Source organism: Salmo trutta, chromosome 5, assembly GCF_901001165.1.
Source record: "Salmo trutta chromosome 5, fSalTru1.1, whole genome shotgun sequence".
Classification (NCBI taxonomy): domain Eukaryota; kingdom Metazoa; phylum Chordata; class Actinopteri; order Salmoniformes; family Salmonidae; genus Salmo; species Salmo trutta.
The window spans coordinates 60,947,680-60,967,213 of NC_042961.1; the positions used below are offsets into that span (position 1 = coordinate 60,947,680).

The following is a 19,534-nucleotide window of genomic DNA, read 5'->3' on the forward strand; positions in this document are numbered from 1 at the left end:
TCTCTCTGTATTCTCTCTCTCTCTCTGTATTCTCTCTCTCTGTATTCTCTCTCTCTCTGTATTCTCTCTCTCTCTGTATTCTCTCTCTCTCTGTATTCTCTCTCTCTGTATTCTCTCTCTCTCTGTATTCTCTCTCTCTGTATTCTCTCTCTCTGTATTTTCTCTCTCTGTATTCTCTCTCTCTGTATTTCTCTCTCTGTATTCTCTCTCTCTCTTGTATTTCTCTCTCTGTATTCTCTCTCTCTCTGTATTCTCTCTCTCTCTGTATTCTCTCTCTCTGTATTCTCTCTCTCTGTATTCTCTCTCTCTCTGTATTCTCTCTCTCTGTATTCTCTCTCTCTCTGTATTCTCTCTCTCTCTGTATTCTCTCTCTCTCTGTATTCTCTCTCTCTGTATTCTCTCTCTCTCTGTATTCTCTCTCTCTCTCTGTATTCTCTCTCTGTATTCTCTCTCTCTCTGTATTAACTGATAAGTGTCAATCCCCTCTAATCACTTTCCCTACTTCAGCCTCTACAACACGGCTGTGTAACCAAATGGCTCTCTATCCCCTATATATAGTGCACTACGTTTGACCAGAGTCCTATAGGCCCTGGTCAAACGTAGTGCACTACATCGGGAATAAGAGTTCCATTTGGGACTCGAGGCAGGTGGTCTGTTCCCAAAGGAAATATTAATTAAACTATCTGAGAAACATATTAATAGTCTGTTCTGTATACTAACCTTTTGTTTCTGCCAAATATCAATATATTGTGATGAGAGTAAAGACACACTGACAAACACAGCTGTGCCCTGTGGCCATGTTCCCTATTGGCCTGATTAGTGACTGAAGGTCAGAGAGGGTGAGAGAGAGATTGACAGAGAGGATGAGGGGGGATAGAGATGGGGGGGAAGAGAGGGTGGGAGGGAGAGAGTGTGACCTGGAGAGAGGAAAAAGAGAACAGAGAGAGAAAAGAGGGGGGAGAGAGAGAGGAGAGAGAGAGAGAGAAAAGAGGGGAGAGATTAAAGGAAGCATAATTTCAAAGTCGTTAAATTAGGTTATGAAGAGAGAGGAAGATGAAGATGAGGACAAACATGGAAAGAAGAGGGAGCGATGTATGAGGTAATTATGAAAGCCCTCCTTCCTGCTTTCTCCCTCTCTCCCCCGTCTTTCACTCTCTCTCTCCCTCCCTCTCCCGTCTTTCACTCTCTCTCTCCCTCCCTCTCTCTCCCGTCTTTCACTCTCTCTCTCCCTCCCTCTCTCCCCCGTCTTTCACTCTCTCGCCCTCCCTCTTTCACTGCCCTTCCTCTCTCTTTGTCTCATTCACTCTCTCCTTTCACTGATATCCAAACATTTCTGACAGCATGCCAAGGACTCACAAAGACACATTGTATCGGAGCGTACACACACACACACGTTCTCTCTCTCTCTTTCACTCACTCACACACACAATTACACTGTGTTAGCGTGAGATTAAATTACAGTGTAAAACGCAGTAGATATGTTGACGTGTAAAGCTCGTCTGTGGCTGCAGAAGCCTAGTTCTGTGTTGACTATACTACACAGTACAGTACACTGCACTCCTTATGTAGTGGTCCTACACCCCCATCTAGTGGTCGCTTGGTGCTACTACTGCACTGGTACTGTGAGTTGAGCAATAGTTCAGAACGAGGAAGCAGGTTGGGAGGAGTTTCTATCAGGACCGTGTTTACCCTTCAGGTCTAAGCACTTAGATATCAATCTCTACTAAGCTAACATGCATATGGAATTGTTTTAAGATTGATTTTGAATTTTAGGAACCCTGTAGGTATAAAAATAAATAATATTTGATGAAACAGAATGCCGTTTTCCGCTATAGCCCAGATAAACGCATTGAATAACACATTCATAAATGGCAAAAAAGAGACAGTCAAAAAATAAATCATAAGGAACAAGGTTTAAGTGTCTGTCCTATAACTAGGAGATATACAGTGCATTCGGAAAGTATTCAGTACAAAACAAAATGCATGAAATGAAATGTATGAAAATGTATGCATTCACTACCGTAAGTCGCTCTGGACATGAGCGTCTGCTAAATGACTAAAATGTATTCAGACCCCTTGACTTTTTCCCCCCAACATGTAAAGTTACAGCCTTATTCCAAAATGTATTATTGTTTTTTTCCACTCATCAATCTCCACACAATACCCCATAATGACATCATAATACCCCATAATGACATCACAATACCATCACAATACCCCATAATGACATCACAATCTCCACACAATACCCCATAATGACATCACAATCTCCACACAATACCCCATAATGACAAAGAAATAACTTTTTAAAAAAAAGTAAAATAAAAATAAAAAACTGAAATATCCCATCTACCATTTCATTTGGGTTTAGTATGTCGCTGCACAGGTCAGGTATGTCAAAAATAGAAAATGTAGAAAATAGTAAAAATAAAGAAAAACCCTTGAATGAGTAGGTGTGTCCAAACTTTTGACTGGTAGCGTAGATAGGTGTGTGTCTTTCCAAATCATGTCCAATCAATTTAATTTACCACAGGTGAACTCCAATCAAGTTGTAGAAACATCAAGGATGATCAATGGAAACAGGATGCACCTGAGCTCAACTTCAAGTCTCATAGCAAAGGGTCTGAATACTTATGTAAATAAGGCATTTATACATTTGCAAAAATGTCTAAACCTATTTTTGCTTTGTCATTATGGGGTATTGTGATGTCATGATGGGGTATTGTGATGTCATTATGGGGTATTGTGATGTTATGGGGTATTGTGATGTCATTATGGGGTATTGTGATGGTATTGTGATGTCATTATGGGGTATTGTGTGTAAATTGATGAGGAAAAACATGTATTTAAATCAATTTTAGAATAAGACTAACGTAACAAAATGTGGAGAAGGTCGAGGGGTCTGAATACTTTCCGAATGCACTGTATGTGTGTGTATATATATATATACACAGTACCAGTCAAAAGTTTGGACACACCTACTCATTCAAGGGTTTTTCTTTATTTTTACACATTATATCCTATGCACTTTGTACAGCCTGGTACTGGGTTACCTGGGTTACCTTCAGACGACTCCCCTGGAGCTTGTAAAGCACAACAACAGACACCTTCGCATTCGTGAGAGTTTTCAATATTGGCAGAGGTGGAAAAAGTACCCAATTGTCATACTTGAGTAAAAGTAAAAGATACCTTAATAGAAAATGACTCAAGTAAAAAGTTAGTCACCAGGTGAAATACTACTTGAGTAAAAGTCTAAAAGTATTTGGTTCAAAAATATACTTACGTATCAAAATTAAAAGTATAAATCATTTCAAATTCCTTCTACTAAGCAAAGCAGACGGCACCATTTCCTGTATGTTTTAATTTACGGATAGTCAGGGGTACACTCCAACACTCCGACATTATTTACAAACAATGCATTTATATTTAGTGAGTCCTCCAGATCAGAGGCAGTAGGAATGACCAGGGATGTTCTCTTGATAAGTGCGTGAATTTGACCGTGTACATTATTTTCATTAGGAATGTAGTGAAGTAAAAGTTGTCAAAAAGTTGTCAAAAATATAAATAGTAAAGTACAGATACCCCCAAAAAACTACTTAAGTAGTACTTTAAAGTACTTTACACCACTGAATATTGGTGACATTTGTTTGTTGCACCAACGGTTTGGTCGGGACAGTCGGTTGTGTCACCTCTTCGAAATAGTCCGCGACAGAGTTCAGAGGACTGCCTTTAAGCTTGTAGATGTCATAGAGCCAAACATAGTCTCTCCTTTCGATATTGGTGACATTAGTTTGTAGCTCTCACGGTTTGGGTTTAACACATGATTGTGTGAATATTGTCTTGTCCAGAGCTTCTCATGTGTAGAAAAAGGCCACTTTCACAAGCCCCATGTTACAGAATAGCTGCAAACTTTATGTCGGCGGAAAGAGGGGATTGAGCTGCAGACACTATAATAAATACACAGGGAGCTATTCTATATTCAAAATTACGTCGCTGTGTGACGCACAGGTGTGTCAATGAACTTTTAAGGGGTTTTAAGGGGCAATCTGGGATTTGTACATCGAATTTTGGACTTTGGATAGTCATACCCCACCAGAACACAAAACATATGAACCTAAAACGCTAAGCATATTTTACTCCATTGCTTGTAAAACAATGTAATTTCAACCAAACACTGTATAGCCACATAATATGGTTAAAACTATTATTTTGATCTCATGGGTGATCAGTCCTGGCATCCAAAGATATGTCTGAATATTTACATTTCTCCAACCTTTTCCCTCAGTTGTTTACCAAAACAGTGGCAGGTTTCCCACTTTGTTCTTGTTTGAACTGCAGATGGGTACACTACAAAGCAGGGTCAATGAAACAGATAACTTTATTAAGCAACCAGAAATACCTAGAGATCTTCTGGATCATTAAGAAATCTACACTTACGTACGTTGTTTGTTTGTTGAGTCAATTATCTTTCTCCATACAAAGTTTATTTAGTTAACTAGCTAACTAAATCTCTAGCTAACTAAATCTCTAGCTAACTAAATCTCTAGCTAACTAAACCTTGCATTGTAGTCTACACCTCTGATGGTACCTTTAAGGAACAAAGTAGCAACAGGCAAATTTGATATCCGTCTATGAATTTGAGTGTTCACAAGTTTCTCCAACCCCATCCCTCAGTTAACCTAAAAAGTGGTGGTTGTCTGAACTGCAGTGTCCATTTCATACACAAAGAGTAGCAACATTACCTGTCAGGTTCAGACAACAGCCCCATTATATCATTACTGTGACATTGGACTAAGCAGGATCAGGAGGACCAGTTAGAGTTGGTCCACAGGTGTATCTCAATACTCTCTTAGTCCCCTCTCTGTGTCCTCATTTACTTTCTTTCTTTCTTCCTTTGTCTTGTTTTTATTCTTTGTGGTTGTTTTTAACATGTCTCAGCAGATTAGTCTTCTGAATGAATCTTTTACCACAGACTGAGCAGCCATGTTGTTTCTCTCCTGTGTGAGTCAGTTTGTGCTTAGTTAGGTTCCTATTGACACTGAAGCTTTTCCCACAGTCACCACAGCTATATGGCTTCTCTCCTGTGTGAGTCCGTATGTGTTCAATTAATGTCTTCTTGACACTAAAGCTTTTTCCACAGTCACCACAGCTAAAAGGTTTCTCTCCTGTGTGAGTCCGTATATGTTCAGTTAGTGTCTTCTTGAGATTGAAGCTTTTCCCGCAGTCTCCACAGCTAAAAGGTTTCTCTCCTGTGTGAATCAGTTTGTGCCTAGTTAGATGCTGCTTGAGACTGAATCTTTTCCCACAGTCACCACAGCTAAATGGATTTTCCCCTGTGTGAATCAGTTTGTGCCTGGTTAGATGCCCCTTCAGACGGAAGCTTTTCCCACAGTCACCACAACTGAAAGGTTTCTCTCCTGTGTGAATCCTCATGTGCCTGGACAGATGCCCCTTTTGTTTGAAGATCTTTCCACAAACAGGGCAGGTGCAGGGTTTCCCACTGTGACACAGTCGGACATGGGCCTTCAGTTTACAGGTGGAGTTGTAGTGTTTTTTGCAGAAGCGACATTCACTGGGTCTCTTCTTGGTGAGAGTCACATGTCTCTGCAGGTCAGCTTTCAGAGCAAATGTTTCACCACAGTCACGGCAGCTGTGAGTTTTTCTAGATGTGGTGCTGGGTTTGGAACAGTGTTCCCCCAATAGTGGACTGATATCAAGTCCTACTAGGTCACTGCTTACAGCTGAACTGTGGCTGGGGGCATTGTTTTGATTATCTGGAGGGTCACAGGGAATGTAGAGACCCTTAATGTGGGTCACAGTGCCAAAAGGTTTGAGATCCACTAGTTTAGAGTCACACTCTCTGTTCTCCACAGTCTGGGTTTGGGGAAGAGTCAAGGACTGAAGTGGGTCCTCCTGATCACATTCACTTTTCACACAGGAAGGAGAGAAAATGAACCCTATGATATCAGCCTCCAGACCTTGAATCTGCTCTTCCTCCTGACTGGTCCTGACTTCCTCCTGTTCCTCTTTAATCTGTATGGGCTCTGAGTCCTCCTGCCCCAGACTGGGACTCCACTCCTGCTGCTCAGGGGGAACCTCCTCTTCAGAGACAGAGAACTGCAGGGAGTCTGGAGGGAAGAAGAGGAGGAGCAGAGGTTACCTAGCTACACAGCCTGGATACAGAGGTTACCTAGCTATACAGCCTTGATACAGAGGTTACCCAGCTATACAGCCTTGATACAGAGGTTACCCAGCTATACAGCCTGGATACAGAGGTTACCTAGCTATACAGCCTTCATACAGAGGTTACCCAGCTATACAGCCTTGATACAGAGGTTACCCAGCTATACAGCCTGGATACAGAGGTTACCCAGCTATACAGCCTGGATACAGAGGTTACCTACCTATACAGCCTGGATACAGAGGTTACCCAGCTATACAGCCTGGATACAGAGGTTACCCAGCTATACAGCCTGGATACAGAGGTTACCCAGCTATACAGCCTTGATACAGAGGTTACCTATACAGCCTGGATACAGAGGTTACCTATACAGCCTGGATACAGAGGTTACCTATACAGCCTGGATACAGAGGTTACCCAGCTATACAGCCTGGATACAGAGGTAGAAAGGTGCCAGAGGGGATGGATGATGTTTTGCTCCTAACCAACTGTACTATTTTGAGGGGTGGGTTTTCACGTTGTTTGTAACTTTTTAAAAACCCTGGAAAGGGTAGGTGTGTCCAAACTTTTGACTGGTACTGTATGTATATAATCAGTAATAAATAAATAATAATAATAATAATACAATTATGGATTTAACACGACTGCGAATATAGATCTGCATCTGTTAGTCGGATAAATAAATACAAATAAATAAAGACGTGGATCAGAAAACCAGTCAGTATCTGGTGTGACCATGTGCCTCATGCAGCGCGACACATCTCCTTCGCATAGAGTTGATCAGGCTGTTGATTGTAGCCTTTGAAAATGTTGTCCCACTCCTCTTCAATTGGCTGAGTGAAGTTGAACTGGAACACGCTGTCGTACACATCAATCCAGAGCATCCCAAACATGCTCAATGGGTGACATGTCTGATGAGTATGCAGACATCTGTGGCATTGTGTTGTGTGACAAAACTGCACATGTTAGAGTGGCCTTTTATTGTCCCCAGCACAAGGTCCACCTGTGTAATTATTATGCTGTTTAATCAGCTTCTTGATATGACACACCTGTCAGGTGGATGGATTATCTCGGCAAAGGAGAAATGCTCACTAACAGGTATGTAAACAAATTTGTGGACAAAATTTGAGAGAAATAAGCTGTTTGTGTGTATGGAACATTTGTGGGATCATTTATTTCAGCTCATGAAACATGGGACCAACGCTTTACATGTTGCAAGGGCCAAATGATTCATATAAGGTCCACATGATTCATATAATATAAGGTCCAAATGATTCATACAAGGTCCAAATTAAGCACTGTTTAGTATTCAATCCTTTGCATCCAATAACTGACTGAAGTCTGCAACCCATTGACCCCACCAGACGGTATCTTCTCTGGTGACGCCCTGCCAGGTCTGTCCTGCAGCCAGTAGTTTTTTTTGGTTTTTAGGTATTTTTGCCTTATGTCTCATCTTCAGCAAATGAAATGCATGTTCAAATTGGACGTAAATCTGGAGATTGACTTCGCCAATAAAGAACTTGACACTTTTTTTGGCGTTGGAAAAACTCCCTAGTTGCTATGGCTATATGTTCGGGGTCATTGTCTTGCAGTATGATGAAGCGGCATTTGCTTGTACTTCAGCAGACAATATGTTAGCCAACAATAAGTTTCTGTACACTTCAGAATTAATGCAGCTGCTGCAGTCAGCAGTGACATCATCAATGGAAGAAAAAAAGTGAGCCATAACAGCCCCGAATTTGCTAAGTGTTATGAATTTGTTATATGTTATGAATTTGCTAAGTGTTATGAATTTGTTATATGTTATGAATTTGCTAAGTGTTATGAATTTGTTATATGTTATGAATTTTAAAAATGTTTGATGCAAATTCTAGCTAGGTGGCTAACATTAGCTAACAGGCTAACTTTAGTTAGGCTAGGATATAGGGTTAAGTTTAGGAGTTAGGGTTAAGGTAATGGTTAACTAAAGCGGTTAGGGGAAAGGTTAGTGAAAATGGTTAAGGTTAGGGGAAGGGTTAGTGAAAATGGTTAAGGTTAGGCGAAGGGTTAGACAACATGCTGAGTAGTTGCAAAGTAGATAAAAAGTAGTAAGTATTTGAAAAGTTGCTAATTAGAGTGTCCCGGATTTACATTTACTATGTTACATCTAGTCTCTGAGACCAGGCTAGTCTATCAGACCAAGTCCTCTGTAGATGGTAGTGGCCGACATGTCCACACCTACCTCCTAGAGTGTGTTCCTAATGTGACTGACATTCTTCGGTTATCTATGGTGGCTGTCTTCCTTGGCCTACCAGGCCATTTGCGATTGCTGAGCTCACAAGTGCTTTCTTAAATTTTTTATTCTGTTTTTTTGGTAAGCCGAAGATTTTGCCTACGTTTCTCATCAATTTTGTCCGATGTTTCAGCCTCATTATGGCTTCATTGACTTTCATTGACACTTCTTTGGGCCTCTTTCTGCTATTGGTGTTAACACACCAAAAGCAGGCTCCAAAAGCCATATGCAAAGCCTAGACACAAGACTACACATTGACAGCTCTCGTATGCCTGCACAAATTATGTGACTGGACACACATGACTAACCAGAAACACCTGTCAAGCCAATTATCCAAATACTTTCGGTGCCCTGAAATAGGAACCCTAGGTGTAAAAAGCATTGTCATTTCTAAAATGGTACAAATACCCTCAAATAAAAGCTGAGAATCTATACTTTAACCTCCTAATCATTGGTATAGAGCCAAAATACAAATAAAATGCTTCACTGTGCCAATAATTAGAGGACAGTGTATACAGTGCATTCGGAAAGCATTCAGACCCCTTCCCCTTTTCCCCTTTTTGTTACGTTACAGCCTTATTCTAAAATGGATTAAATAAAAACAATTCCTCATCAATCTACACACAATATCCCATAATGACAAAGCAAAAACAGTTGTTAAGACTTATTTTGAATACATTTGCAAAAATAAAACATTATTGACATAAGTATTCAGACCCTTTTCTATGACACTCGAAATTGAATGGAAGTAGTTTGGAACCACTAAGACTCTTCCCTAGAGCTGACCGCCCGGCCAAACTGAGCAATCGGGGGAGAAGGGCCTTGGTCAGGGAGGTGACCAAGAACCCGAAGGTCACTCTGACAGAGCTCCAGAGTTCCTCTGTGAAGATGGGAGAACCCTCCAGAAGGACAACCATCTCTGCAGCCCTCCACCAATCAGGCCTTTATGGTAGAGTGGCCAGACGGAAGCCACTCCTCAGTAAAAAAGGCACATGACAGCCCGCTTGGAGTTTGCCAAAAGGCACCTAAAGGACTCTCAGACCATGAGAAACACAATTCTCTGGTCAAAGATTGAACTCTTTGGCCTGAATGCCAAGCGTTACATCTGGAGGAAATCTGGCACCATCCCTACGGTGAAGCATGGTGGTGGCAGCATCATGCCGTGGGAATGTTTTCTGTGGCAGGGACTGGGAGTCTAGTCAGGATTGAGGGCAAGATTAACTGTCCCTGTCCATACAGCCAGCTGGGTTCTCAGTTCATCACGCAGACAGGAATAAAGAGCTCTCCGAGAAGAAGAAAGGCGGTGGTGTATGTTTCATGATTAACTACTCATGGTGTGATTGTGATAACATAAAGAAACAAGTCCCTTTGTTCACCCGACCTAGAATACCTCAATCAAATGCAGACCGTATTACCTCCCAAGAGAATTCTCTTCGGTTATAGTCACAGCCGTGTATATGCTCCCTCAAGCCAATACCACGACGGCCCTCCACTGGACTTTATGCAAACTGGAAACCACATATCCTGATGCTGCATTCATTGTAGCTGGGGATTTTAACAAAGCAAATTTGAGAAAAACGCCACCGAAGTTCTATGAACACATTGCCGGTAGTACTCGCTTAGGAAAAACACTAGACCACAGCGACTCGCCTTTTCAAGATGGCTACAAGGCCCTCCCCCGCCCTCCCTTCGGGAAAATCAGATCACGACTCCATTTTGCTCCTCCCTTCCTATATGCAGAAACTCAAACAGGAAGTACTCGTGCTAAGGTCTATTCAATTCTGGTCTGACCAATCGTAATCCATGCTTCAAGATAGTTTTGATCACGCGGACTGGGATATGTTCCGGGTCCCGACATGGTGACTGAGTTCATCAGGAAGTGTATAGGGCAGTGGTTCCCAAACTTTTTATAGTCCCATATCTCTTCAAAGATTCAACCTCCAGCTGCGTACCCCCTCTAGCACCAGGGTCAGCTTACTCTCAAATTGTGTTTTTTTGCCATCATTGTAAGCCTGCCTCACACACACTATATGATACATATATTAAACATAAGAATGAGTGAGTTGTCACAACCCGGCTTGTGTGAAGTGACAAAGAGCTCTTAATATAATAATCAATAATTGTGCTCTTTATTTAGCCATCTTACATATAAAACTTTATTTGTTCATCGAAAATTGTGAATAACTCACCACAGGCTAATGAGAAGGGTGTGCTTAAACGGATGCACATAACTCTGCAATGGTGGGTTATATTGGAGAGAGTCTCAGTCTTAAATCATTTTCCACAAAGTCTGTGACTGTATTTAGTTTTCATGCTAGTGAGGGCTGAGAATCCACTCTCACATCGGTACATGGTTGAAAAGGGCATCAGTGTCTTAACAGCGCTATTTGCCAAGGCAGGATACTCTGAGCGCAACCCTATCCAGAAATCTGGCAGTGACTCCTGAATAAATTCACTTTTCATAGAACCGCTTGTTGCAATTTTGATGAGGCTCTCTTGTTCAGATATCGGTAAGTGACTGGAGGCATGAAAGGGATAATGAATCCAGTTGTTTGTGTCATCTCTTTCGGGAAAGTACCTGCGTAATTGTGCACCCAACTCACTCAGGTGCTTCACTATATCACATTTGACATTGTCAAATTTTTGAGTTCATTTGCACACAAAAAATCATACGATGATGGAAAAACCTGTGTGTTGTCCTTGTTAATGCAGACAGAGAAGAGCTCCAACTCAGATAAGCCAGTCGGGTGAGAAACTCGTCATCATGCAAGCGGTCAGACAAGTGAAAATTATGGTCAGAAAAGAAAACGTCAAGCTCGTCACTCAATTCAAAACAACGTGTCAATACTTTGCCCCTTGATAACCAGCGCACTTCTGTATGTTGTAAGTCGCTCTGGATAAGAGCATCTGCTAAATGACGTAAATGTAAAAGCGTTACATGGTCGCTGCCCATATCATTGCATAGTGTAGATAATACACAAGAGCTCAGGGGCCTTGCTTTAACAAAGTTAACCATTTTCACTGTAGTGTCCAAAACGTCTTTCAAGCCGTCAGGCATTCCCTTGGCAGCAAGAGCCTCTCGGTGGATGCTGCAGTGAACCCAAGTGGCGTCGGGGGCAACTGCTTGCACGCACGTTACCACTCCACTATGTCTCCCTGTCATGGCTTTTGCGCCATCAGTACAGATACACACACATCTTGACCACCAAAGTCCATTTGATGTCACAAAGCTGTCCAGTACTTAAAAAAATATCCTCTCGTGTTGTCCTGGTTTCCAGAAGAGGATGTCTTTCTTAATTGACCCCCCATAAACGTTACGGACATATACCAGGAGCTGTGCCAGACCCGCCACGTCGGTTGACTCATCCAGCTGTAACGCATATAATTCACTGGCTTGTATGCGAAGCAGTAATTGTTTCAAAACATCTCCTGCCATGTCACTGATGTGTCGTGAAACAGTGTTGTTTGATGAAGTCATTGTCTGTATAGTTTTGTGGGCCTTTTCCCCCAGCATTGTCCCAGCCATATCCATAGCAGCAGGAAAAATTAAGTCCTCCACAATAGTATGGGTCTTGTCTGTCCTAGCCACTCAGTAGCTCACCATATAAGACTCTTCTAGCCCCTTCTTATTAATGGTATCTGTTGCTTTTATACGTCTTACTACTCAAAAGTCGTCTTAAATCTCTCTCAAAAAAAATGGTGGTTTATTTTTCAAATTGGCATGTTTTGTTTCTAAACGTCTGTTCAAGAGTGAAGGTTTCATCAAGTTGTGAGATTGTGCATAAGTGCTTATAACACACTGTGGCTGAGGAAAGGCACTACTCCCAATATACACTACCAGTGAAAAGTTTTAGAACACCTACCCATTCAAGGGTTTAGTGAAGCCATCAAAATTATGAAATAACACATATGGAATCATAAAGTAATCAAAAAAGTATTAAACAAATCAAAATATATTTTATATTTGAGATTTTTCAAATAGCCACCCTTTGCCTTGATGACAGCTTTGCATACGCTTGGCATTCTCTCAACCAGCTTCATCTGGAATACTTTTCCAAGTCTTGAAGGAGTTCCCACATATACTGAGCACTTGTTGGCTGCTTTTCCTTCACTCTGCGGTCCAACACATCCCAAACCATCTCAATATGGTTGAGGTCAGGGGATTGTGGAGGCCAGGTCATCTGATGCAGCACTCCATTACTAGGGTCACTGTCCTGTTGAAAAACAAATGATATTCCCACTAAGCGCAAACCAGATGGGACAGCGTATCGCTGCAGAGTGTTGAGGTAGCCATACTGGTTAAGTGTGCCTTGAATTCTAAATAACTCACCCAGTGTCACCAGCAAAGCACCCCCACACCATAACACCTCCTCCTCCATGCTTTACGGTGGGAAATACACAGAGATCATGCGTTCACCCACACCGCGTCTCACAAAGACACGATGGTTGGAACCAAAAAATCTCCAATTAGGACTCCAGACCAAAGGACAAATTTCCTCCAGTCTAATGTCCATTGCTCGTGTTTCTTGGCCCAAGCAAGTCTCTTCTTCTTATTGGTGTCCTTTAGTAGTGGTTTCTTTGCAGCAATCTGACCATGAAGGCCTGATTCACGCAGTCTACTCTGAACAGTTGATGTTGGAATAGGTGTCTCTTACTTGAACTCTGAAGCATTTATTTGGGCTGCAATTTCTGAGGCTGGTAACTAACTTATTCTCTGCAGTAGAGGTAACTCTGGGTCTTCCTTTCCTGTGGCTGTCCTCATGAGAGCCAGTTTCATCATAGTGCTTGATGGTTTTTGCAACTGCACTTGAAATGTTCCATATTGACTGACCTTCATGTCTTAAAACCTCTTACATCTAGATGTTCCGCTAGCGGAACGCCTCGCCAATATCCAATGATAGAGCGTGGCGCGAATTACAAACTCCTCAAAAATCCCAAAACTTCAATTTTTCAAACATATGACTATTTTACACCATTTTAAAGCAAGACTCTCCTTTATCTAACCACATTGTCCGATTTCAAAAAGGCTTTACAACAAAAGCACAACATTAGATTATGTCAGCAGAGTACCCAGACAGAAATAATCACACACCCATTTTTCAAGCTAGCATATAATGTAAAAAAAAAATAAAACACAGCTAAATGCAGCAAAATTTGAAAATGTTTTGAAAATGTTCATCATATGACACTCCTAGGACATTATGTTATACAATACATGCATGTTTTGTTCAATCAAGTTCATATTTATATCAAAAACCAGCTTTTTACATTAGCATGTGACGTTCAGAACTAGCACACCCACTAAGTTTGGCACTCAACAAACTCAGATTTACTATAAGAAAAATTGGATTACCTTTGCTGTTCTTCGTCAGAATGCACTTCTACAGGACTTCTACTTTAACACCCAATGTTATTTTGGTTACAAATAATCCATAGTTATATCCAAATAGCTGCGTTTTGTTCTTGCGTTCAAGTCACTATCCGAAGGGTGACACGCCGGCACATATCGTGACAAATTTCAAAATATTCCATTACCGTACTTCGAAGCATGTCAAACGCTATTTAAAATCAATTTTTATGCGATTTTTCTCGTAAAATAGCGATAATATTCCGACCGGGAGACCTTGTTTTCGTTCAAACACTGAAAATAGAAAATGGAGTCTTCACATGCACGCGCGCACCCGTGTCATTGTTCTCAGAACGACCACTTTCCAAAACCCCTACTGTTTTTCGCCCAGGGACTGCAGAGTCATCATTCCCCGTTCTGGCACCTTCTGAGAGCCTATGGGAGCCTTAGAAAATGTCACGTTACAGCAGAGATCCTCTATTTTCGATAAAGAGGCTATAGAAGGACAAGAAATGGTCAGACAGGGCACTTCCTGTATGGAATCTTCTCAGGTTTTGGCCTGCCATATGAGTTCTATTATACTCACAGACACCATTCAAACAGTTTTAGAAACTTTAGGGTGTTTTCTATCCAAATCAAACAATTATATGCATATTCTAGTTTCTGGGCAGGAGTAATAACCAGATTAAATCGGGTACGTTTTTTATCCGGCCGTGAAAATACTGCCCCCTATCCTAAACAGGTTAAAGTAAAGATGGACTGTCGTTTCTCATTGCTTATTTGAGCAGTTCTTGCCAAATAGGTCTCTCTTCTGTATACCTTGTCACAACATAACTGATTGGATCAAACGCATTAAAGAAGGAAATAAATTCCATAAATTAACTTTTAAGAAGGCACACCTGTTAATTGCAATGCATTCCTCATGAAACTGGTTTAGAGAATGCCAAGAATGTGCAAAGCTGTCATCAAGGCAAAGGGTGGCTATTTGAAGAATTTGTCTAACACTTTCTTGGTTACTTTATGATTCCATATGTGTTATTTCATAGGTTTGATTTCTTCACAATTACTCTACAATGTAGAATAATAGTACAAATAAATAAAAACTGTTGAATGAGTAACTGTCCTAAAACTTTTGATCGGTAGTGTAAGTGAACCCCAAATCAATGTAGTTCTCATCATATTTGCGCCTCTTCGATGGTCCAACGTCCCTGTCTGTTGTTCGGTGCTTTCCCGGGTAAGGGGGCAGTAGCTATTCGGTTGCATCAGGTTCACAAATGTCAGTTAGCTGGGCTAACAACAAATGTAGAATTACTGATGCTAGCATTGGATGTGCTCGTGGAAGCAGAACAACTTGTGTTGTCGACAGGTGCAGGTGTAGTACTGCTGGTAGTAGCAGGTGTAGTACTGCTGGTAGTAGCAGTACTACCAGTAGAGCTGGTATGTGTCTCTATGAACGCGGGCCTTACTTTTTTTCAACCATTTATCAATTTTCAAGCAAACGAAATGAGCAGCAGCTACGTTTGGTTACATACGGCCCTTTAGTGGAATTCCCACGAGAGTAAGGGTTAATGTGATTGGATGTTAATTATTTGACAAGGCTACCTGTATTTGACATTGTGTTATTAATTCACTGAACACAAGATAGTTTGATTTTTGGCAGTGAAACAAGGCTACTCAGGAGAGAAAAAAACCTCACCCAAAACTATAGCTCCGTTGGAAATATAAAATGGACTGTTTGAAAATGTGAAGAATTATTATTAATATATATATAAAAAAATGCGAATCACATTTTTATTTGGCTTAACCCAGTTTGGGAATACCTGGTATAGGGGATGTTGTTCCCACGGTGACAAATAAAACCTACCCAAACCAGAAACTTTGGATAGATGGAAGAATTTACACAAAACTGAAAGCGCGAACTTCCCTCTGAAAGGCAATCAAACAGGCAAAAAGTCAGTACAGAGACAAAGTGGAGTCGCAATTCAACGGCTCAGACACAAGACGAATGTGGCAGGGTCTACAGATAATCACGGATTACAAAGGGAAACCAGCCACGTTGCAGACATTGACATCTTGCTCCCATACAAGATAAACACCTTCTTCGCCCGCTTTTGAGGATAACACAGTGACCCGATGCAGCCCACTCCCAAGGTGCAGCCCACTCCCAAGGTGAGTAAGACATTTAAGAGTGATAACCCATGCAAGGCTGCTGGCCCAGACGGCATCCCTAGCCGCGTCCTCAGAGCATGCGCAGACCAGCTGGCTGGAGTGTTTTCGGAAATATTCAATCTCTCACTGTCTCAGTCTGCTGTCCCCACTTGCTTCAAGATGTCCACCATTATTCCTGTACCCAAGAAAGCGAAGGTAACTGAACTAAATGACTATCGCCCCGTAGCACTCACTTCTGTCATCATGAAGTGCTTTGAGAGACTAGTCAAGGATCATATCACCTCCACCCTACCTGACAACCTAGATCCACTTAATTTGCTTAGATTGCATCGTCTGCCAATCGCCATCTCACTGCACACTCCCCTATCATGTCTGGACAAGAGAATGCTGTTCATTGACTATAGCTCAGCATTCAACACCATAGTGCCCTCCAAGATCATCATTAACCTCGTGGCCCTGGGTCTAAACCCCGCCCTGTGCAACTGGGTACTGGACTTCCTGACAGGCCACCCCAGGTGGTGAAGGTAGGAAACAACCTCCACTTCCCAGATACTCCACACAGGGGCCCCACAAGGGTGCATGCTCAGCCCTCTCCTGTACTCCTTGTTCACCCACGACTGCGTGGCCACGCACGCCTCCAACACAATCATCAAGTTTGCAGACAACACAACAGTAGTAGGCCTGATTACCAACAATGACAAGAGCCTACAGGGAGGAGGTGAGGGCCCTGGCGGAGTGGTGCCAGGAAAATAACCTCTCCCTCGACTTCAAGAAAACGAAGGATTTGATCGTGGACTTCAGGAAACAGCAGAGGGAGCACGCCCCAATCCACATTGACGGGACAGCAGTAGAGAAGGTAGAAAATCTTCAAGTTCCTCGGCATACACATCACTGACAATCTGAAATGGTCCACCCACACAGACAGTGTTGTGAAAAAGGCGCAACGGGGGGCTTGGCCCCTAAGACCCTCAGAAACATTTACAGATGCACCACTGAGAGCATCCTGTCGGGCTGTATCACCCCCTGGTACGGCAACTGCACCGCCTGCAAAAGCAGGGCTCTCCAGAGGGTGGTGCGGTCTGCACAATGCATCACCGGGTGCAAACTACCTGCCCTCCAGGACACCTACACCACCCGATGTCACAGGAAGGCCAAAAAGATCATCAAGGACAACAACCACCCGAGCCACTGCCTGTTCACCCCGCTATCATCCAGAAGGCGAGGTCAGTACAGGTGCATCAAAGCTGGAACCGAAAGACTGAAAAACAGCTTCTATCTCAAGGCCATCAGACTGTTAAACAGCCATCACTAACATTGAGTGGCTGCTGCCAACATAATGACTCAACTCAAGCCACTTTAATAATGGGAAAATTGATGTAATCAATTTATCACTAGCCACTTTATATTACATAATGTTTACATAACCTACATTACTCATCTCATATGTATATACTGTACTCTATACCATCTACTGCATCTTGCCTATGCCGTTCAGCCATCACTCATTTATATATTTATATGTACATATTCTTATTCATTCCTTTACACTTGTGTGTATAAGGTAGTTGTTGTGGAATTGGTAGATTATATTACTTGTTAGATATTACTGCATGGTCGGAACTAGAAGAACAAGCATTTCGCTACACTTGCATTAACACCTGCTAACCATGTGTATGTGACAAATAAATTTGATTTGATGATGCCATCTATTTTGTGAAGAGAACCAGTCCCCCTGCAGCAAAGCACCCCCACAACATGATGCTGCCACCCCCGTGCTCCACGGTTGGGATGGTGTTCTTCGGCTTGCAAGCCTCCCCCTTTTTCCTCCAAACATAACAATGGTCATTATGGCCAAACAGTTCTATTTTTGTTTCATCAGACATTTCTACAAAAAGTACGATCTTTGTCCCCATGTGCAGTTGCAAACCGTAGTCTGGCTTTTTTATGGCGGTTTTGGAGTAGTGGCTTCTTCCTTGCTGAGCGGCCTTTCAGGTTATGTCGATATAGGACTCGTTTTACTGTGGATATAGACACTTTTGTACCTGTTTCCTCCAGCATCTTCACAAGGTCCTTTGCTGTTGTTCTGGGATTGATTTGCGCTTTTTGCACCAAAGTACGTTCATCTCTAGGAGACAGAACGCGTCCCCTTCCTGAGCGGTATGACGGCTGCGTGGTCCCATGGTGTTTATACTTGCATACTATTGATGGTACAGATGAACGTGGTACCTTCATGCATTTGGAAATTGCTCCCAAGGATGAACCAGACTTGTGGAGGTCTACAAATTTTTTTCTGAGGTCTTGGCTGATTTCTTTAGATTTTCCCATGATGTCAAGCAAAGAGGCACTGAGTTTGAAGGTAGGCCTTGAAATACATCCACAGGTACACCTCCAATTGACTCAAATAATGTCATTAGCCTTTCAGAAGCTACTAAAGCCATGACATCAATTTCTGGAATTTTCCAAGCTGATTAAAGGCACAGTCAACTTAGTGCATGTAAACTACTGACCCACTGGAATTGTGATACAGTGAGCTTTAAGTGAAATAATCTGTCTGTAAACAATTGTTGGATAAATTACTTGTGTCATGCACAAAGTAGATGTCCTAACTGACTTTCCACAAATTTCTTGTTAACAAACTATAGTTTTGGCGTGGTTGAAAAACAAGTTTTAATGACTCCAACCTAAGTCTATGATAACTTCAGACTTCAACTGTATATACTACATTACTCATCTCATATGTATATACTGTACTCTAGTCTACAGTATTCTAGTCAATGCCACTCCAACGTTGCTCGTCAAAATATTTATATATTTCTTAATTCCATTCTTTTACTTTTTAGATTTGTATATTGTTGTGAATTGTTAGATACTACTGCACAGTTGGAGCTCAGAACACAAGCATTTCAATACACTCGTAATAGCATCTGCTAAATGTGTATGTGACCAATAAAATTTGATTTGAAGTACAGAGAGATCCTTCATGAAAACCTGCTCCAGAGCGCTCAGGACCTCAGACTGGGGCGAAGGTTCACCTTCCATCAGGACTACAACCCTAAGCACACAGCCAAGACAACGCAGGAGTGGCTTCGAAAAACAAGTCTCTGACTGTCCTTGAGTAGCCCAGCCAGAGCCCGGACTTGAACCCGATCTAACATCTCTGGAGAGACCTGAAAATAGCTGTGGAGCGATGCTCCCCATCCAACCTGACAGAGCTTGAGAGGATCTGCAGAGAATTGGAGAAACTCCCCAAATACAGGTGTGCCAAGCTTGTAGCATCATACCCAAGAAGACTCGAGGCTGTAATCGCTGCCAAAGGTGCTTGAACAAAGTACTGAGTAAAGGGTCTGAATACTTATGTAACTGTAATATGCAACAAAAATTCTAAAATACTGAGGGAAAAAAACTATTTAATCCATTTTGGAATAAGGCTATAAAAAAATGTGGAAAGTCAAGCAGTCTAAATACTTCCTGAAAGCACTGTAGTGTTATGTGTGTTTACCTTGTGTCTTTTTGTTGCAGATTGTCGTCTGTATTGTTCTCTGTCTGAGAGTATGGGTTTCTGATA

The 19,534-nt window shown here is 41.9% G+C and overlaps 3 protein-coding genes across 4 annotated transcripts in view; 1 reads left to right on the forward strand and 2 right to left on the reverse strand.

Annotated features, from left to right (window-relative positions):
- LOC115194677 (zinc finger protein 37-like) overlaps positions 1-19,534 on the reverse strand; it is a 1,069,572-nt gene that overhangs the window by 939,741 nt on the left and 110,297 nt on the right. The gene's annotated exons all lie outside the window — the stretch shown is intronic.
- The window catches only part of LOC115194676 (gastrula zinc finger protein XlCGF26.1-like), a 900,659-nt gene that overhangs the window by 831,521 nt on the left and 49,604 nt on the right, over positions 1-19,534 (forward strand). The gene's annotated exons all lie outside the window — the stretch shown is intronic.
- LOC115194669 (zinc finger and SCAN domain-containing protein 22-like) overlaps positions 4,361-19,534 on the reverse strand; it is a 38,795-nt gene continuing 23,621 nt past the window's right edge. For both annotated transcript variants that reach the window (XM_029754543.1, XM_029754544.1), the window contains one exon: positions 4,361-6,128. In XM_029754543.1, the coding sequence (XP_029610403.1) occupies positions 4,906-6,128 (1,223 nt within the window). In that variant the 3' untranslated portion in view covers positions 4,361-4,905. The remainder of the gene's footprint in view (positions 6,129-19,534) is intronic.